Genomic DNA, 18833 nt, shown 5'->3' on the forward strand with positions numbered 1-18833 from the left:
AAAGACTAAGCACAGTGCTGGGAAAAAACAAAACAAAACAAAACAAAACAAAACAAAACAAAACAAAACAAAACAAAAAAAACCAAACCAACCAACCAACCAAAAAAAAAAAAAAAAAAGAAAGAAAGAAACAAAAACAATTAAAAAACCACACCTTCTGGAAAAAAACAGTAAGTCCCAGCAGCAAGCTTTTCGTAACTTAACTTTACTTGAAAAACTTTCCAGTAGTTCCAGCCTCACCAAATCTTTCTAACTACGGGCAAGGACTCATTTTTCACTCACTCTTGTGCAATGCACAATTCTTTTTATGCAATTTATTATCACTAACAATGAAACATTTTAGCAGGCAATCTTTCAAATCTTAGCTATCTACCTGCCACTGAACTCTCAAACCCTGGGTCCCATTCTTCCTTTCACAAAATGCCATGAGGAAACATGTATTTGTTTTTTTGGATCTCCTCCATTTTTGAAGGGCGTCTGAACATCTGGCAGCCCTATTGCTCCACACAGGCCAGTTCCAAGGAGAAGCAGCAGACGTGTCTCACAGACACACTGTGACTGTACCCCTGGCACTTGGAGACACAGAATGAGCCTGGATAGACTCAGCAGCCCCTGCCCAGATTAACTCCGGTGTACAGGTCAGGAACACCAGGTCAGGAATAATGATAGTGAGATGGGGCTGCACACAGCCAGTTCAGATACAGCAGAACTTGAAGTGCTCAAGCTCTGTATTGAACCTCATCAGCCACGTTTTGAGCCTCTTTGCCCTCTGGGAGCCACTGTCCCAGTCTGCTTTCTCCACCAGAGGAGTAACATGTTAAAAACTGGCCACTGAGTTGCACAATGAGGTAAAACAACATTTCAGAAACCAATGCAAACATACTTAGCAGAGCCTCAAACGAGCTGGTTAGATACACTGCAAAATGGGAACTGGGTTTAACTTAGAAGAAACAAATCTGTGGGGAAGGCAGTTTGTGTGGAGTGCATTTTAGTTCAACCAGATGAGCTGCTTGGCTTTCTAGCACTTGTTCTATTTATTCCTCTACTCCAATCTTCTCAGTGTGACGTCTTTTAACGAGGAGATCACAACATCCCCTGTACAGGCCAGGAGATTAAGCAACACACAGACACACACACAACTAGAAAGCAAGAGTCTTTGAGATTTAGCTCAAAATCTATGCTGGTTTGCCATAAAGATTTGACATTTAAATGACTGAATAATGTTAAGCTTCCGCTAATATTAGACTGTTCTTATGAGGCATTACAGGATAAACCCATGCCATTTTCTTTGGAAAATATATTTCCTTATCACTATATAAAAGATGTCTGCTGATTTTCCCCAGGGAATCTTCTGTTCCTGAGAGATACAAATTTAATGTAGGACTTGCCCATGACTAGGTGGCAATAGACCACAAAACAGGGAGCAAGGGGTTTGTTTTTCATTTTCATAAAGCTCAATAAATGCACTATTCACTACTAAAATATCAGCTGATACACAATCAGAGCAAAGTCCATCTATTTTTGAAATTACCAGTGTCAGATTATGTAGTATTTCTTTACAAGGTTCATTGGAATAACAAGGATCCCAAATATACAATAGAGGTAATTAACCTCTGATTTCTATGAGCACATTCATAAAAGACTGCTTTAGGGTGAGAAGCAGGAAGAGAAAAAAGAAGATCATAGTTGAAACAAAAAGAAATTTTTTCTTTTGTTAGTAGTCTGGCCATACTACAAAGCAAGTACACACCACAGCAATAATTTATTTATTTTTATTATTTTTTTTAATACAAAAACTAACCAACAATCTTAGCTGGAAGTGCATAGCTGAATGCTCGGATTTGTGGCATTTCAATACGTCTGCTTTAATTGCTTATTTTCTATCTCTTTCCATTGTAAGGCAAACAAAGATGCCATTGAGGATGCATCTTCCCTGATAAGGCAATCAGAACATGAGCCTGCAATTACAGTAATACTTTGCATAAAGGCTTCTCTTATTAATCCCAAAGAGCTCTATTTCAAACCCCACTATTTTACCAGGCTGCCATTCACAGTAGTGCAAAAATTCTTCTGGATTCTTTGTGCCTGAATTCCAAGCAACTCAACTGGGCTTCTTCTCCGTAGAGAGCCTTTATTTGTTCCATTTCCAAGGATTAAAAAGACATGGTACAGTGGCACCACTGCATGTCCAGCCGTTCAACAACATCAGGGTCTTCCTGCTGTTCCTTTGGACTGCTGCCCATGTCAGAGATCAGCACCACATCCTTCACACACACAGGATGCATGTACTACCCCGACACCTATGTTTGTAAAGCTCCTATTAATCATTCCTCTAATGCCATATATTAACATTAAGTAGGTGATTAGTGTGTTAGCAGCCAACAGCCTTGCTAGCTTGGTTACTTCTGAGGTGGATACTCTTTACTCAAGAATTTTATTGTCATTTCTGTTGGCAAAAATATTCCACAAAGAACAAATATATATTCCAGCTTTTAATGGAACTTTTTTTCTCTGTCTTCATGAAACAAAACCCAAACAAATAATCCCCCAAATTTGGGGTATAAGACATGACAATTCAACAGATAGAGCTGTATTAGCAAGGACTCTGACACAGGTCCTTGACCATCAAATTAAGCAAACAGGAAGAACTGTGATTTTTAAAAATCCTCTTCAGCAGAAGACTGGGCAGGGCAGAATCAAGGAGCACGGATTTTGTACATTTGAAAGACTTCTTACTTCTGGTTAATTGCTCAAAGACTGGAAGAGCTGCAAGCACATTGCACTATTACTGGGGAGAAATCCTGAGCTCTCAAAACACCCCTCTGTGCATAAAAGGGCAGATATCCTTAACTCCGGATATACAAGCAACTGCAGCTACCACAAAAGTCTTCAAGAGCCATAATTCAAATAACACTTTTTTGTTCCCTAGCAGTCTTATATAACTGGTGAATGGTACATGAAAGGAGGCATCTTTCATATCAAGAGCTGTTCACTGGTGTCTTTCACATGAAGGACAGATTATTGTCCCTACAGAGAAAGTTCTGCCCTTGACTGTTTACATTTCTGATATAAAGTTGCTTTTGTTTGGTCTCTCGCTCTTCCAGGGAAATCAGGAAAGAGCAGAAATAAATCTGTGTTCAAGAGGATACTTTAACTTGTGCTGCTGAGAACAGAAACTAGGCCAGGGGAGATTTCAATGTTGCTGTCAAGTGGGGTTTCCACCTATACGGGACAAAGCAAAAAATCACTATTGAAAAAGACTTTGTAAAAACATTTATGGAGAATCTGTAGCTCAGTCTTCAGATAGACACGTCTCAATTTCAGAGAGGTCTGTAGAAGAGGAAGAATTCATTTCTGCAAAGGACTTCAGGGACTCATAGATTTTTATTCGACCATGGAAACTTCAGGCTGTGTGTCAGCACTCCAAATCCTCCCCATCAGATCAATAAAGCCTGCAGTCATTGCATCTGATAGCTCTTGCCTTCCAGGAAATGAGCTTGTGAGTTTTATCCTAATTTTTAAAAGGCAGGTGTTCACACCACCAAAATCAACTGTAAAGGAAGCACTTAAGAGATTCTTGTTGGCAGTCTCAAGAGAAAGCAGGAATAAAAGGTCAAGCACTGGATTTCTCTTGCATTCACACACTGATTCTGTCTGAACGCTTCTTACTGAGCACCTTTTCAACACAATGTTAATTTTTAAACAGTACCTTTCTCTGGCAATTGAATGAACAGGAAATTTGTCACTACACTCAAGTCAACCCAGATTAATGCACAGAGTGAATCTAGAGTTGAGCCGACTATCCCTTATTTAACCTTTGCCTGAAAGCTTTTATTCTCCACCAAGGGAGTCCAATTCCAAAGCCTTGAAGTGACTTGGAAGCGGACACATTCACCCAGGGATAAAGGCATGCACGGTGGGGAAATCAAGCAGAAATTGTTAAACTGGGGTAAATTTTAAGCATATGAACAATGTGGTTTTACCTAGACTGGAGCTTTTTCCAACAACACAGCCACCTCTTCTTTGACACAAGGAAGAAAAGTACACTCAGTGCTTTATCCAGTGCAATACATTTACACCGCAGAGCTACATCCTTTCAAGAACTCCTGGCACCAACAAATTCCATACTGCCCAGGCCAGTTGGCATAAACATGGTGTGTATTCCCTCAAGGTGAGATTACAGCTCTGTGTACTATTCAGAAAAATTGGCCAGACAATTGAACTTCCTTTTCCAGGTGGGCTCATCTGCCCTTTCTCACAAGTAATGCTGGAAAAAGACAAAAATGAATATCCTGAAAAGATCCTCTTTACACAGCTTTGAAAGCAAATGCCAGTTGCAGCCTTCAGGGTACAAGTGCTACTGCTGCAGTACATGTGGTAATTAGTCTATAAGGGTTTCTGTGTATGACAAGAGTGAAAACTAACTGCTGCAGCAGGACTAATACTGGCTGAACACAGATCTGCTATTTTATTCAGTCTCCCAGCTGCGCCCAGTGGATCTGTGCTGGCAGGAACGTGACACTGGAGTTGGTAGAGCAGAAGTCACTCAGTTCTCCTAAAGGTGGTTTACTCAAAGCACTTAATGCTTTTTTGAACCTCTGCAACCTTTAACTGCCCCACAGATCTCACACTGAGCACATCTCTCACTGTTTCAATCCAGAGTTGTTCTGTAACCAGGAATGCATCTAGAGATCACCACAAGTTCTCTGGGAAAACAACACAATATCCTTGAAATTAATTACAGAATGGCAAGGGGATTTAATCTTATTGAGATTTTATATAAAACAGCATTTAGCCCTGGCACTCACACTCTACACCTAATAAACAAAATAAAAATTCAAATCAGCCAGAGAAACAGCTACAACAAGCACTTTCATAAAGTCCACAATGACAAATGCCAATGTCCTATTTGCTGACACAGCACGGCAAAGGAACAAGCCACACTTTTCCTGGCATTAGCTTAAATGGTTCCTTGGATATACAGTCCCTGTGGATAGTATTGTATAGATATTGACATCCCCCTGAATGTCACTGGAGCTACTTCAGTTTTGCTTGTTGTTTTTTTAACTGGGTCTATATCTGCATGAGAAGTAAGCAAGCTTTAGCCTTGCAAACTGTACAACCCTCAGAGCCAGAAGCGTTGACTAAACAAGAAAAGCATCCTCACTGCCAGTTACCCTGTTTCTCCAGGCACAAAAGGGCAGAAAATTATTATGACCACCCTCAATGCCAAGCTGAGAGAGTCAGTAGGGATGTGAATACTTAGGTGGACGTCAGTGGCCCCCTAGACTCAGAGGACAAGACCAAAGTGAGAATCAGATATAAGTTATTTAATGGGTAAGAGAAGTCACGGATCTGAGGCACTAAAGTGGTTTTATCTCTGGAGTACTATGCAGGCAGGATCACATGCTGCAGTACAGATCAAACAATTTTTGGTTTTCCACTTAAAACTGACAGGACTAGAATTATTCAAGGAAAACAAGTTCATTATTTTGTCTCTTCTGAGGAAGGGAGGAAAACTTAGAGCATGCGGACCAAGTGGAGAACAACAGCAAAATGAAAATACAGTCAGGAGGGAATGATCAGCAGTTGCAGGAGGAAACCAATCTTGTAAATGGATCAGAGGCTGCTCAAAGCGGATGCAGAGAGGAGGAATAAAGGGGGATTTATGCAGATTGAAGCAGAACTCTCAAAAAACAAGGACTCCATATCAGAAATACTGCGTTTTTTGGAATCTCCAGCTTAAGAGAAGTGCTTCAATTGGCAGTGTGGACTAGTGATTTGACAATTTAACCATCCCAACATTTTACATGGTGTTCAACAGTATGGCACTCTGAAAAGAGAGAGAATTGTTCAGAAAAGCACTACAGCAAAACACGGAAAGCACTAGGAAACAATTCAGTTCCAAACCGCGTGAGAGGAGGTAAAATACCTCCTCTACAAAATTATTTTGTTCTGAATGCTGTACTTCAATCAACCTCTACAACTCCAGTAACATGACCTACATTAATGTGAACCTCTGAGCATGTCACTAGGATCACCATGATCTGGAAGATGGAGTCTCTGTGTCCCAAACAGCATCTCCCTGCTTTAGCATGCATTGGAATTCAGAAAAAAAAGCATTATTGTGGGGATAGAGTAATGAAACCTCCACTGAAATGACAAAAAAAAGGCAATGCCCTCTATTACTCTACTCTGCTCCCAAGCAGCTCTTATAGCTTTCACAGTCAATAAAATCTACAGTTATGCTTATACTAAGGTTTAAATTTTATTATTTTAACATGCTTGTAACTGTCTGTTAAATTTTCAGAATATATTAAATCATATTTTTGCGATTTCAATAAAAATCTATTAATGTATTTTTCAGCTTGAGCAATGGAATATCTTATTTCTGCTGTGAAAGAGGACAGAATGTATAAATACAATTAGCTGTAATTCACAAGTTGATTTTTTCAATATAGGTATTAATAATAAGAAGATAAAAATTTACTTATTGGAAAGCTAGACTTATAGAAGATGCAAATATTACATTTATAAAATATTATTTTGGTGCTTCAAAGTGTGGACTTCATAAGCATTCATGTTAAGATGAATGCTAATGTAGAGAAGTTAGACATAAAAAACTGAAAAGCTGCCATTATCTGCACTCTTTATAGGCGTGCCTACATTAAAATATAGCCCTTTTTTATTTGAATTTGCACCTTTCCAAACATTCTACTGCCTTATTCACTGCATTTACTATTTCAGAACTGGCAACACTAGGAATGATGGTACCAAGCGGGAAAACAAGGTACTGTTTTATCAGCGCAAACAAATGCAAGAGACCACCATGAAGAGTGAAACATTTTCAGCTGGCCACTGGCAGGGCTGTAGTTACATGAGAAAGAGAACCTTCAGGAGGGCAGTATGGCTGGGGGACTCAGCAGTAGAGGTTTGTGCTACAGCTGTCTGGTTAGTGCCTTGCCTCTAGTTTCTGTGGGTGGGGAGAAGGTGGTCATGGAGGAACAGCCAGTGGTGAGAGGAAAGGAACTTATTCTAGTGGTAGAATGGAAGATGCTTGGAAAACCAGGGAACCTGTGTTTCTTCCTTCCTATGAAACGAACCCTTAAGGTCAGTGTGGCAGTAGTATAATGCAGTTCCATTTGAAGGAATTACAGGGAGAAGCACATAAAATGATTCCTTTCTGGAGCTGTTTAAATGCTGCGTTTTTATGGCAACAACACAACGGTAATGACGCCTTGTGGATTAATGAGGGTTCCACAAAGGAACAGCCCAAACTGGATTGAGAAATTTACTGGCTTCTCTGCCTCTTTCTGGAAAGAGTATTTAAAAACAACATGCACTTGCTCTCCAAGGCTGCATGGGGTTTTTAGCCAATGATTTCCTCTGTCTGGTTTATTGAGAACTGCAGAGAATAGAGCCTCTAATGGCACTTGTTGCATGGTTCCAGACCCTGTTTGTGACTTTGCCTGGTGACCAGGCAGTAACTCTTTACACAGCACAGTAATGCTGAAGATTTCTTGCACAGGTCAAGGGCAAGGGAAAATTACTACCTTACTGAGGTCATCTCAAATACATTTCTTTTAAAAGAAATTATGTGACCACAGACTTACCAATTTGAAGCTAAAATGCCCCACTAATAATGGTAAGCCAGGTTTTTAGAATTGGTGCTGGATAACTAAACATGGTATGTGAGAAGCTCCCTTAGGTAAGGTGGTGCTGAGTGTTGGAGAACACAGCACAAGGCTGCACTGAGCTCATCTGATCTGACATCCAACAGCAGCAGCAGCCCTCCCCAGCTGCTTCTTACTTTCTCCCTCAAACTGAACAGCTGAGCTGTTGGTAAAGCTGCCAAGCTGCACAGGTCCTGCTCCTCAGCCTGTTGCTCAAATTGTTTAAGCCAGCACGCAGGAGGCTGCAGGGCTCATCTGAGCAGATTGGCTAGCGACTCTGAAAATGAGGCATCAAGCTGCTGGGGATGGTAACCCATGCTCTGGACTGCTGCTGTGACAGATGCATGGAGCAGGAAGAATGCAAGGATGCCACTTCCTGGACTGAGCTGTCTTTAAATTTCACTTTAAGGCTACTAAGGTTCAAGCAAAATAACAAAGAGAAGGACTTTTCCCCTCTTTATTTCAGCTTCTGGAAAAGGAATTAACTTTACTGGAGAAACAGTGAAACCTTAAGTTGGACTGTAACTGACAGGCCAATATTCTAATGCACTAAAATCTACTCTAAAAAGTTAAACTGGAAGTGAAATGTCTAAAGCACCTTCAGAAGATCCACCTGTGTTAAAGGCTGGTAGGTATTCCTTGGTGTCCAATTTCCAAATGGGTCGGTCTATTTCACCACAGGCAGTACACTAATGGGGACAATGGTGTTTCTCTACCTTCCCTCTCTGCAAACTCTTCCTTCAAGAACAGTTGAAGGTGTTGCAGAACTCCCTTAAGCAGAGTTAGCAACAGTTCATGCCACAAAACTTGAATCAAAACTGAGTCCCTCTTAGTGAGTGTTTCTGTAAGAATTTTCACATACACAATTTTTTTATTTAAAGCCATGCAAATAGCCAGCTTTTCCACTGCCTCCTAAAATGCAATTTCTTTTGACCTTCCAAACCAAAGTGACTTGACATTAACTATCTGCTTCCTCAGTAGGCTGTCCCTGATGAGAAGTTTCTGACACTTAAAACATCAGACGAACTCTTGATTCCAAGCAGGTGTTGCCTTCCTTTTCAAAAAGCTTAGATTAGGTCATGTGAAGAGGAGGAAAGAGGCACGCAGGCAATCTGCTTTCATTGGTGAGTAAAGTATATGATCTTCCCTGCTTTCTTGATAAATAATAAAAGATGGATATAATTAGCAATCCCAGGGACCAAATAAGCATCTGACTTGCTACAGAGTAGATGAAGGTTATGTACAGTGTAGCACATAGACCAACCCATATAAATACTCCTCTGTAGAATCACAAAGTATAATGCCCTGCACTCTCAATCTCTGATGGAAGACTATTGATCCTAGTTAGTTACAATCCTTTCAGTACAGGATAAATTTAATAACACTATTCTTTTGTGTACTGCTATCCCAAATGCTGACTTAAAATTAAAAATTCCTTCCTCCTTTTACCTAAGCCTGCCATTCTTCCAGAAGAATGTTGTCTAAAATTCTAGTCATGACCACAATCAACTCAAAGGCTCACTCATGACTGAACTAATCTGATACTGTTTCCCTTAAATCTCTTCTATACATAACATTTCTGTCACAGTGAGAACTCTGTTCAGGAGAAATATGACAATGGAATCTCGAGTTCATAATCACAACTGAAAATCCTGGCTGTCAACTAGAATTTAGCAATGTGCAGTTGAGATCTGGCTCCTAGGAGAACCTTGGTTGCTGTCAGGTGTGTTGTGGATAGAGTGTCCCAATTGTTCTACTGTGTCTGCTTGGGCATGAGGCCAAATGGCTTTGGAAACCTCACAGTGATGCCCAAGGAGTGTAAGGGGATACTCCCTCAAACTGCTCAGGGAGTGATGCTACACAGATGACAAACCTTCTGTGAGTGCTCCTTATGTAGTCTCAGGACAAAAAGGCAACACTTGAGAAAAGCTTTTAATATTCTGTGCTTGCTACTGCAGTTTACTGCACATACAGAATAAACATGATGTGCTTGCTCCTTAAGATGCGAGAGCAACAGATGTGCAAAAATGACCTTTCATTTGCTTAAATAACTACATTTTATAAACTCTGTGATATTAATATGGAGAAAAAAGGACAAAATTCAATGTTGCTATCCAGACCTTAATAGATCATGATTGTTTTCTGCTGATTCCCTGTACCTGGGAATGTAGCATACCTCCTACTTCTATACAAACATTGACCATAACCAAAGCACTGGTTTATCTTTAACAGAGACTCTGATCTCAAATATGAAGTTGCCTAATTTCCCAACTTCGAGATATAGAGAGGCTTGTCTTACATAAATGTAAGATATATAGTCGCCTGCTATCTTACAAATTTCAAGTAAAATTTTGACTCGTCTTTCTGGGATCAGCCTAAATTCAGAGATAAACATGTAAGAACCAGTCAAATCCATACTAAGGCTGCTTTAGCTAACAGAAAACGTTTTTTGCCAGAGACACAAGAGCCACATCAGATCTCTGTATTTAAAAAACCCTCCTCTGAACAGTATCTGTTTAATTTGAGGATTTTTGGATACCTCCCCTGCTTCTCTGTATCTGTGTAAGCTTGGCTTTTATCCTATACGTTTGCTGTGAAGATGCAGGGGGTGGTGGGGGGAAGAAGCTCTACCAGTTCTCACTTGATGGATTGAATTACTATCTTCTGCTCTATGGAAATTCAAATACTGTAACAACAGCCGAAGCATATGGCACCAATGACTTCCAAGGATGCAAAGAGTAACTGATATCTTAATACGATACAAAGGAAACAAGGGGAAATAATTTTGCTAATGACAACTGCATTATTTTAAGCACTTCATTAGGTTGGCACTAAGCAAGCAATTAAAAATACTGAAACAGTAATTCCAGTAAAATGCTGGATGGGTAGGCTTTGGAGAGATCAAAGGACAAATCTTAGACATAAATTTGTAACTACAAAGTGCTAAAGCAATACTGCAGATTAAAAAAAGCCGAACTCCAACGTCAGCTTCCACTTTTAAGTTGATGTCAGATGTATTCTCTGTGGCACCTGGCAACTCATCTGTATCCTGTGATGCCCCTTCCACTGTCATGGGCACAAACCCCCACTTCCCCCACTACAGTGGGATTGCATTAAATCTGACAAGTAGAAAGTGACTGTAGCTCAGATACCACGTTAATGTAAATCACAGGTTAAGCATAGTTAAATATTTACACTTTTTTCAATGAAAGTTAGCAAGGGGAGAATATTAAAGTTTTGGTGTTCACTCGGGAATCAGGCAGGTAAAACCAAACCTGGTATATCTGCTCTTGCTTTATTTGCAACTGTGTGCTTCATGACTCGGTCATAAGAAACATGATGAAACTGTGCTTAGCTTGGCAGAACTAGAGATCATTGCATAGTGCAGAACTGTCAATGCTAGAAATAATTCTGATATGGTAAAGGTACCCTGACTGCCACGACATTCAACTACCAACGACAACCTGCCTAGAGCTTCTGTGTGAAACTCAGGTCCCTGAAACAAAGATCTCTCAATGCTGCCAGGGTGGGAACTTGCTCCAGTCAGACTAACTGGAAATGTGGACAACTCTTGCCTGTAAAGTATTTCAAGTTTTGTAGAAAGTAAGGGGGCTCAAAAAACCAGAAATATGGATGAGGGAGAACAAACTCATGTCTTCTAGGGTGTTTTCAAATTACATTAGAGCAAGCTACATGCAAGTTCTGCTTTGGGTCTTTACAGAGTATATGTCCCAGCTTCTGGGAAGTCTTATTCCTTTTTTTGGCTGGCCAGTGTCTCCTTTTAACCCATAAATTTGATGGTTCATCTTTCTATTCCATTGCAAGGAGCCTAACAGAGGGAGATCTGAGGAAGTGCACAGAGGAAACCTCAAAACATAGTGGAATCTTTTAGCCAATTAAAGCTGCTACCTTGTTAGTTTTGTAAACACTGCAGCAGGTAAGCATTTCAAACAAATATGCTGCCAAACACCTACCACCCTAACAATGAAACTGGAAATTTATTTCAATGTTGCTTCCAATTAGATTTCTCAATTTTGCTGCATCAAACTAGTTCAAAACTTCAGTGACTATTCTAGGAATTGATAGACAAGACTGTCATTGACTTCAGTTCCTGGGTGTAGAGCAGACCAGGCTGAAGCTGGAAGTTTCCCTGCCTGCAGAGTAATATAAAGTTCATAGATACTCCTAGTGTTTCTGTTATAACTGCATTTTCACTTCAGCTCTACCCATCTTTAAAAGAGGATAATGCTCTGCTAGAAAAGAGAGGCAGAAAAACAATAGTGAGAATAAAGCTGGAAAAAGCTCTGGGAGCTAGGAAGATGTTGCATAGGGAATTTTGAGGACTGTAGAAAAGCAGGCCAGCCTTTGACATGAGGAGTTTTGCCTGCAAGTGTTGGAGTGCTTGAGCTACAGGTGTATGTTTACACTGACCACAAAGAAGAGTTTCTAAACTCTGAAAGTGTTCTGGAGTTAATACTGCCAATTAATATTGTCTCTTCCTGCTTATGTTCTCTGTATTACCTTGTTTCAGGAGACTTCTGAAGAATAGGCTACTGTACAGCCTTAAAATGAAGTTCATGGAAAAACTTATCCTAAACTGATAAACAGCTACAAGACAATTAATACTACAGAGATTTTGATAAGACTCCTCTGTACAGAAGCAAATAAATAGGTGGTATCTTGTTAGACTTGGAAGATTTAAAATAGAAAGCAAATGTCCTTACTCCTGTGGTGAGAGGCAAGACATGGCACTTTAACCATCCTATGAGAATTAACCAAATCCTTTGTGTTTTCTCCTCCTTGCTGTTCTGACTGAAACCTCACAGAAAAAACTGCTTAAAGAAGTTGGACTGTGGTCCCTCAAGAGACAGATGTGAATCTGCTGTTGCAAACTATGACTGGATATTTCTAACCTACAGGATGGATGCTTTCCAAATGCTGGCACACCAAACTGAACAGGGTAAGTATGTACAGGGTCCTTATTCTAGCACATTTTGAAAAAATATTTCTGTGCTAGTTGATCTCAGTACAAAGGTAAAGAGGCAACCCACAAATTGTTAGGGGAGTTGTTGAGGGTAAGTCATCAAAATAAAGCAACCCTGAACTTTGACTGTTGGGGAAGTACATCACTTGTGTTACTTTCTTTTGATAAAGGATGCTAAATACATACATTTAATAGTACACACTAAAAATAAAATGACAGAACAAGACCTGAAGAATGTGTTGAAAGAGGGAGGGTCAAGTAAAATGCCCTTCTGTAGTTTGACAGAGTAACTGTCCCATCTTCCAGAGAAGAGAAACAAAGGCATAATCTAATTTCATGCATTTGAGATCACAGGACCAGATGTGCATAAATACTTACAGAAATAAGACCTGGCTAATACTTCACACTAATGGATATTCAGTTATCAATTGGATGATGTTGCTTATAGTTAAACAAGTGAATTTTCATAGCACTAAACTACCTGTAGATATTATGTTGCGTGTAACAACTGTTGTTCAGGCAAGTGCCTTCAGAACAGTTTGTTGATAAACACACAAGCTCTGTTAGCAAATATTGTCCCTGAACAAGTGACAAGCTTTAAGTGCTTGTTGTCTGCTTTCAAAATTTTTCCGTACCATATTTACTGGACTGTTAGTGTTCAATTTTAACTGGTGCCATAAAAATTCTTAGGACAAGCATAATAAAGTATAGTATTCTCATTTTCCTGCAAGCATCAAATATCTTCCCCTTGGTTTTAATATTTTTAAAATAGCAAAATCCATGAGAAGAGGTAATAAATGTTCCTGGCTTGAATTTTGGGACATTAGTCACAACGTGTTTCTGCACTGGTGTCATAGAGGAAGGAAAACCTATCTTTGCATTGAAATTAGAGGGTGGATTTAGGCTATAATTTAATTTCCACATGCCCCAATCATCCAGCATGCCCCAATGAGTAGGAAAGCTTGTAATTAACCCCTTCTCAGGAACCACAAGTACACAGAATTGTTTAAGGAAACTGATTACTCAGTGTGAACTGGACTTCCAGCTAGAGCGTCTGCTGTCATGTTAAAATTAGGGATTATTTTGGAAGCCTGCTTTCTCTGTAATGCTTCTGGCCCTAGCAACTGCTCTTGCCTCCCAGGGAATCCCTTGCACACAGCCCCTGGGTGCAATGCCATGCTCCTCCTCTGTGCTAAAAGCAAGTTCAGTTTGAAGTGCCAAGGTTGCATGATGTGCTTAAGTCGGTGGTGTTGAACTCCCTCCCTTGTGGGAGCCGAGGAAAAAGTTTTCAGGTACTCAAAGTATAAACTGAACAGGTTTTCAGAACATGTTTCTCTCTTTCTTTCTGTTCATTAAATGAGTACATGCAGCAATAATGTGGGTGGAAGATAAAGCATCTCTAAACTGCAATTGCCTCTGGAACAGATGCCTGTCCTTGGACAAGGGATGGGAAGTCTGAGCTGATGCCTCCCTTGCAGGGAGTGTGGTCACAGCTGGGCATGAGCTGTTTCCTGTGGGGATGGTGTGGTGTTTCAAGGCTTCCTCACAAATGAGGAATGTCTGCTCAGCCTCTCTTCTGGTTTACTAAAAGCAGCATAGATGTTTTTCAACAATTTCCACTCGCTAAAAGTTTCAGTTATGAAATGCTTCTCCAGACTTTCCTGTTTGTCAGACTTTGTACTACACGGCCCCCATGGCAAGTATCATCAAACTCTATCACGTTTTTGGAGAAGTGCAGTCCAGATTTTGACTTAAACTGTCCTGTCAGAAGTAAATCTGTTTTGTTTTGTTTTGTTTTTTTTCCAAGGGCAAACAAAGGAAGACTAGACTTGAGACGTGTCAACACAGACTGCAGAATGCTTCTAATAAAGCTTCTTGTCCACACTATGGCTGCTTGAGATCAGTTTGTTGTCTGACATCCTTCCTCTCAAAAAACAAAAAAGCATTTTCTCTTTAAGACAGCAAGCAACAAAAAGTATTATTTCATTCAGTTGGACAAAGGCCTTTATGTAAATTCTGCTATCCAATAAAGACTATGTACAAACACACGCACAAAGCACTTAAAAGTTGGCTCCCTAGGCTTAACTTTCAAGGCACTCCTCACTTCTACCAACAGCTTAGTCTGGTCTTGTCAGAAGCTTATTCTTCTTCTAATTGCCAGCACAAAAGGTTTTTAATTTAGGTTTTGACAGCTAAAATACTACATCTTCAAAAATACAAAGAACTGTCAATAGTGCCAGCGCAGAAGCAAAGGAACCAGATGCAGTACTAACATCTGGGGGGACTGCAATGATTCTATAAAAAGTTAAGAAAAGCATCTGCTTATAGTTTGATAAAAGCTATCTGTCCAAATCCAGCCTAGAAAATCAGATCCTGCCACAGCTGGCACAGAGATTATGAACAAAAAAACCCCTACCACACTGTTTAGAAATAATAGGTTTTGATCAAGAGGATATTTCCTTCACTTCTGTCCTTTTCATTGTAAAAAAATAAATATAAACCAACTCACAAGTCTGTTGTCTAAAGGTCAAGATAGCAAGCTCACATTTGCCTTCTAAACTTAAAAGAATTTACTTCAGTAAAATATACCACATGTAAAATAAAGCTGCTCTATTTCTCACACCATTAGTTTGAATATGGGCCTTTTGGTTGCGCCTTTCCCTACTTTGCTGAAATCCTGGGTTGGAATGTGCACAAAGGCTCTCGCCTCTCTTCCGAGCTCAGATCTATCTCATTTCATCAGCTTTAAATTCACATCCAGGTACCACAGGCGTAAAATCAGAATGCTTTTTTAAAGCCACAACATGAAAAGTTTTTAAACGAGCTGCACAGAAAGGCATTTACACGCAGAAGACGTCAGCAATAAAAGACACCGCACGACCAACACATGTGCCAGTACCTCACGGTATGACAAGGAACAAGGTGTTTAGTTGCTCCTGGACCTGACGACCAGGTATTTCCTTTCCAAGCAGAGGTGCTTAAGCGCAGGCCGGAGGGGAAAGGGATCAGATCCTCCTGGCGCAGAGCTACTTCACCTGCCCTCTGTAAGCTGTCCTCGCTGCGGGCGGGGGGCTCCTGCTGCCCGGGGCCGTCGCCCCCGGCCCAGCCCCTCTCAGCGCCGGGCAGGGGCCGGAGGGGCGGTGGCCGCCGCCACCCTGCCCGGGACTTTGGTCGCGGGGACCCCCCCCAGCCACGGCACCCCGCAGGACAGGGCAGGGACGGGACCCCGGCCCCGGTGTCACGGGGCCTCCTTCCCCGTGCCCCCGCCCCAGCCGGCTCGGGGCCGGTCCCAGCCCTGAGGGACCCTCCCGCCACCGCCGGAGCGAGGACGCCATCGAGAACCGCGTTGCCATGGCAACCCCCCTCCCGCCCCGGGGGCCTCGCCACACTGGGGCGACGATCCCCGCGCCCCCCGCGCCGCCTCACGGCCCTCGCACGGAGGATACAACTTGAAGCCGCGGAGGATCTCCTTGGCCCGCTCGTCCGTGGCCGACATGGTCCTGCCGCGCCGCGGGCGGGCGGACGGGGCTGGGCCGGGGCTGGGCCGGGCCTGGCGGGAGCGCGGCGGTGACAGCGGAGCCTCGGGACCCCCCGCCCCTCCCTCCCGCGCACCCGCCACTGCCCGGCGCAACCAACCCCAACGGCCGCCCGCCGCAGCGCCGGCCAATCAGCCCCCGCTGTCTCCTCCTCGCCCCGCCTTCTGGCCTGGGAATGACAGCGCTACTGACCAATCAGACAGCGCTCTCCCGCATTCAAGGCTGGGTGCGCAGTGATCGCCGAGACTTCGCCTGGGCCTGACGTGGCCGCGATGGAGGCGCCGCAGGATGGCCGGGCTCGGGGAGCTGGCCGGGCCCCGGGCCCGGGCGGCGTCAGCGGGGAGCAGCTCAGGGGGCGAGAAGCCGCCCCGGCCTGGTCAGTGCCCGCCGGGCGGCGGCCGAAGGGCCCCGAGCCGCTGGAGCTTGCCTGGCACTTCTCTCCCCGGGTAGTGGGAGTCCCAAGGTTTCCTCTTTGGGGCAGCCCCGCGGAGCTCCAGCCTTGGACTCGGGTGGTGCTAGGGACCCGGGTGCTCAGAGCCAGAGCAGCTTCTGCCGGAGACCTTCAAAACCCACCCGGACGAGTTCTCTGTTATCTGCTCCCTGTCTTTGCAGGGGCTTGGACTGGATGATCGCCAGAGGTCCCTCCCAAACCTGACAGTTCCGTGATTCTGCGTTTACCGAGGCCGCAGCCAATAGGACCGGCACTGTGGGGAAGGTTTAAAATAAAGAGCGTGCTACCCCCTGGAACAAAGGCAGCCTTCTTTCTGCTGCAGAAATTTGAATCACAGAGCAGTTTAAGTGAGAGCCTTAAAAGACCATCCAGACTGGCCTTGAACACATCCAGGGATGGGGCATCTGCAGCCTTGCTGGGCAACCTGTGTCAGTGCCTTAGCACCCTCACAGTAAATAATTTCATCCTTATATCTAATCTAAATATGCCTTCTGTCATCTTGAAGCCATTCATTAGAACTCTATCTCCTTGTAAAGAGTTCCTCTCCAGCTTGTAGGACCCCTTCAGGTACAGAAAGGCCTGAGTAAGGTCAGCCTGGGACCTTCTTTTCTTCAGGCTGGACAATGCAAATTCTTTCAGCCTTCCCTCACAGGAGAGGTGCACTAGCCCTCTAATCATCTTAATGGCCTTTATGCTTGTGTAGCAGAGTCAGTTGTGGGGAAAAAGTTTCAGGTTTGTTAGCATATCCCAGGAGCTGGGCTCTTTAACATGAGCAAATTAAGCCTCCTGTTAACAATCTGAGTGCAACTGATAAAAGCATTAAGTCATGGTAAGAATAAAGCCAGCAGTTGTAACCAAGTCCTCAAAAGAGGACCAGTGAACAGTCAGGCTGCCATCAATAAATAACTCATGGCTCCACTTGTCTCCAAATTGGCCACTGTACAAAAGTGGAGGACGTGAGCATTAATAAAGGCTGCATTTGATGCATAAGAATGAGACCACTGCCAGTATCACCAATAAGAGATCTTCGTAATAAAAATAGGCAGCCTTTATTTCCCTGATGTATGTGATTCATGCCTAATTTCCCGCCATCAGTTTAAGTGTATAAAGGAGTCATTCTGAGTCTGGGCAGAGTGCCAGAGGTGAGCTGTGCAAATATATATCTGTGTTTTAGTAAGAGTCCATCCTGGATTTTAGCTTGGCTATGGAATTGTGTGCTATCTAAGGAGGAGGGACTAAAGATCACCAAGGAGAAAAGGCAAGCAAGACAAAAGCAGACCTGAAAAAGGCAGAAACAATTGGTTGTATATAGGGATGAGCCTGCCGTGTGGAAGTAGGACATGCTGGTTTACAGAAGTCATGAGTAACTCAATCCTGTCCCCATTCAGGCTCCTCAGAGATGAAGGAGCCAGAGACCAAATGGATCTCATGGAAAGGAACTCGTGCAGCTTTGCAGGGCTTCTCTAGCACAGGGGTAGGGATGTTTGTGGAGTTTTGAGTTGGAGCCTTTGCATTTCCTGGCCAAGTCTCGGAATTCCCAAATTCGCTTTGCTGTGCAGGGAGGCAAAGGCCTTTCATTCATGAACTTCTGAAAGTCATAGAAGAGCTCGTAGCTGATGTGTGAAGCTCCTATGACTAATGCAGGGCCAAGCAGCAGTGGAACATGTGACAGCTCGACTCAGAGTGACAAAAACCCTGGGATCTCTCAAAGTCCTTGGGCTGCATTAACACAAACAGCACTCTTGAGCACGTAATCTTAAAAATCTGCTTGTGAGGAAGTTGCTGCAAATCCTTCTATCCCTTGGTGCCACTTGGAACTGGAAACTTTTCCTTCACATCTCTGGCAGGTGTGGCAGCTTCTGAGCTACCACTGCAAGCAAGAAGATGCCTCCAGCCTGCTTTCTGCTTCTCCAGCAGCTGTTCTCTCAAGGTGCAGGTAAAGGAGCTGGTGTTTCTGCAGAGCAGCAAAACTGGGAGATAGTTTAGTAAACTGGAGCTTCATTCCACCCCACACTTGATGGAAGAGGTTGTACAACTTCACATCTACAACTACCCACAAATCACTCCTTGCCTGGCTGAGATGAGAGTCCAGTAAGCAGTTTAGTCCCTGGATCCTGGGAAATACAGAGAGTTTGGAAACTTTTCAGTAAGGCCTGGGAGCTCCCCTCCACCATGCTCTGGAGGTGTGT

The 18833-nt window shown here is 42.9% G+C and overlaps 1 protein-coding gene and 1 long non-coding RNA gene across 2 annotated transcripts in view; one reads left to right on the forward strand and one right to left on the reverse strand.

Annotated features, from left to right (window-relative positions):
- The window catches only part of PDE6D (phosphodiesterase 6D), a 34364-nt gene extending 18157 nt beyond the window's left edge, over nucleotides 1-16207 (reverse strand). The window contains exon 1 of the mRNA XM_040073777.2: nucleotides 16104-16207. Within this exon, the coding sequence (XP_039929711.1) occupies nucleotides 16104-16153 (50 nt within the window). The 5' untranslated portion in view covers nucleotides 16154-16207. The remainder of the gene's footprint in view (nucleotides 1-16103) is intronic.
- A 242-nt stretch (nucleotides 16208-16449) lies between these two features.
- Nucleotides 16450-17208, forward strand: LOC120756946 (uncharacterized). The gene is made up of 2 exons (XR_005702314.1): nucleotides 16450-16569; nucleotides 16806-17208. It is a non-coding gene; the product is annotated as an uncharacterized LOC120756946 (long non-coding RNA).
- Nucleotides 17209-18833: the final 1625 nt, after the last annotated feature.

This window comes from Hirundo rustica, chromosome 10 (assembly GCF_015227805.2).
Source record: "Hirundo rustica isolate bHirRus1 chromosome 10, bHirRus1.pri.v3, whole genome shotgun sequence".
Lineage (NCBI taxonomy): Eukaryota > Metazoa > Chordata > Aves > Passeriformes > Hirundinidae > Hirundo > Hirundo rustica.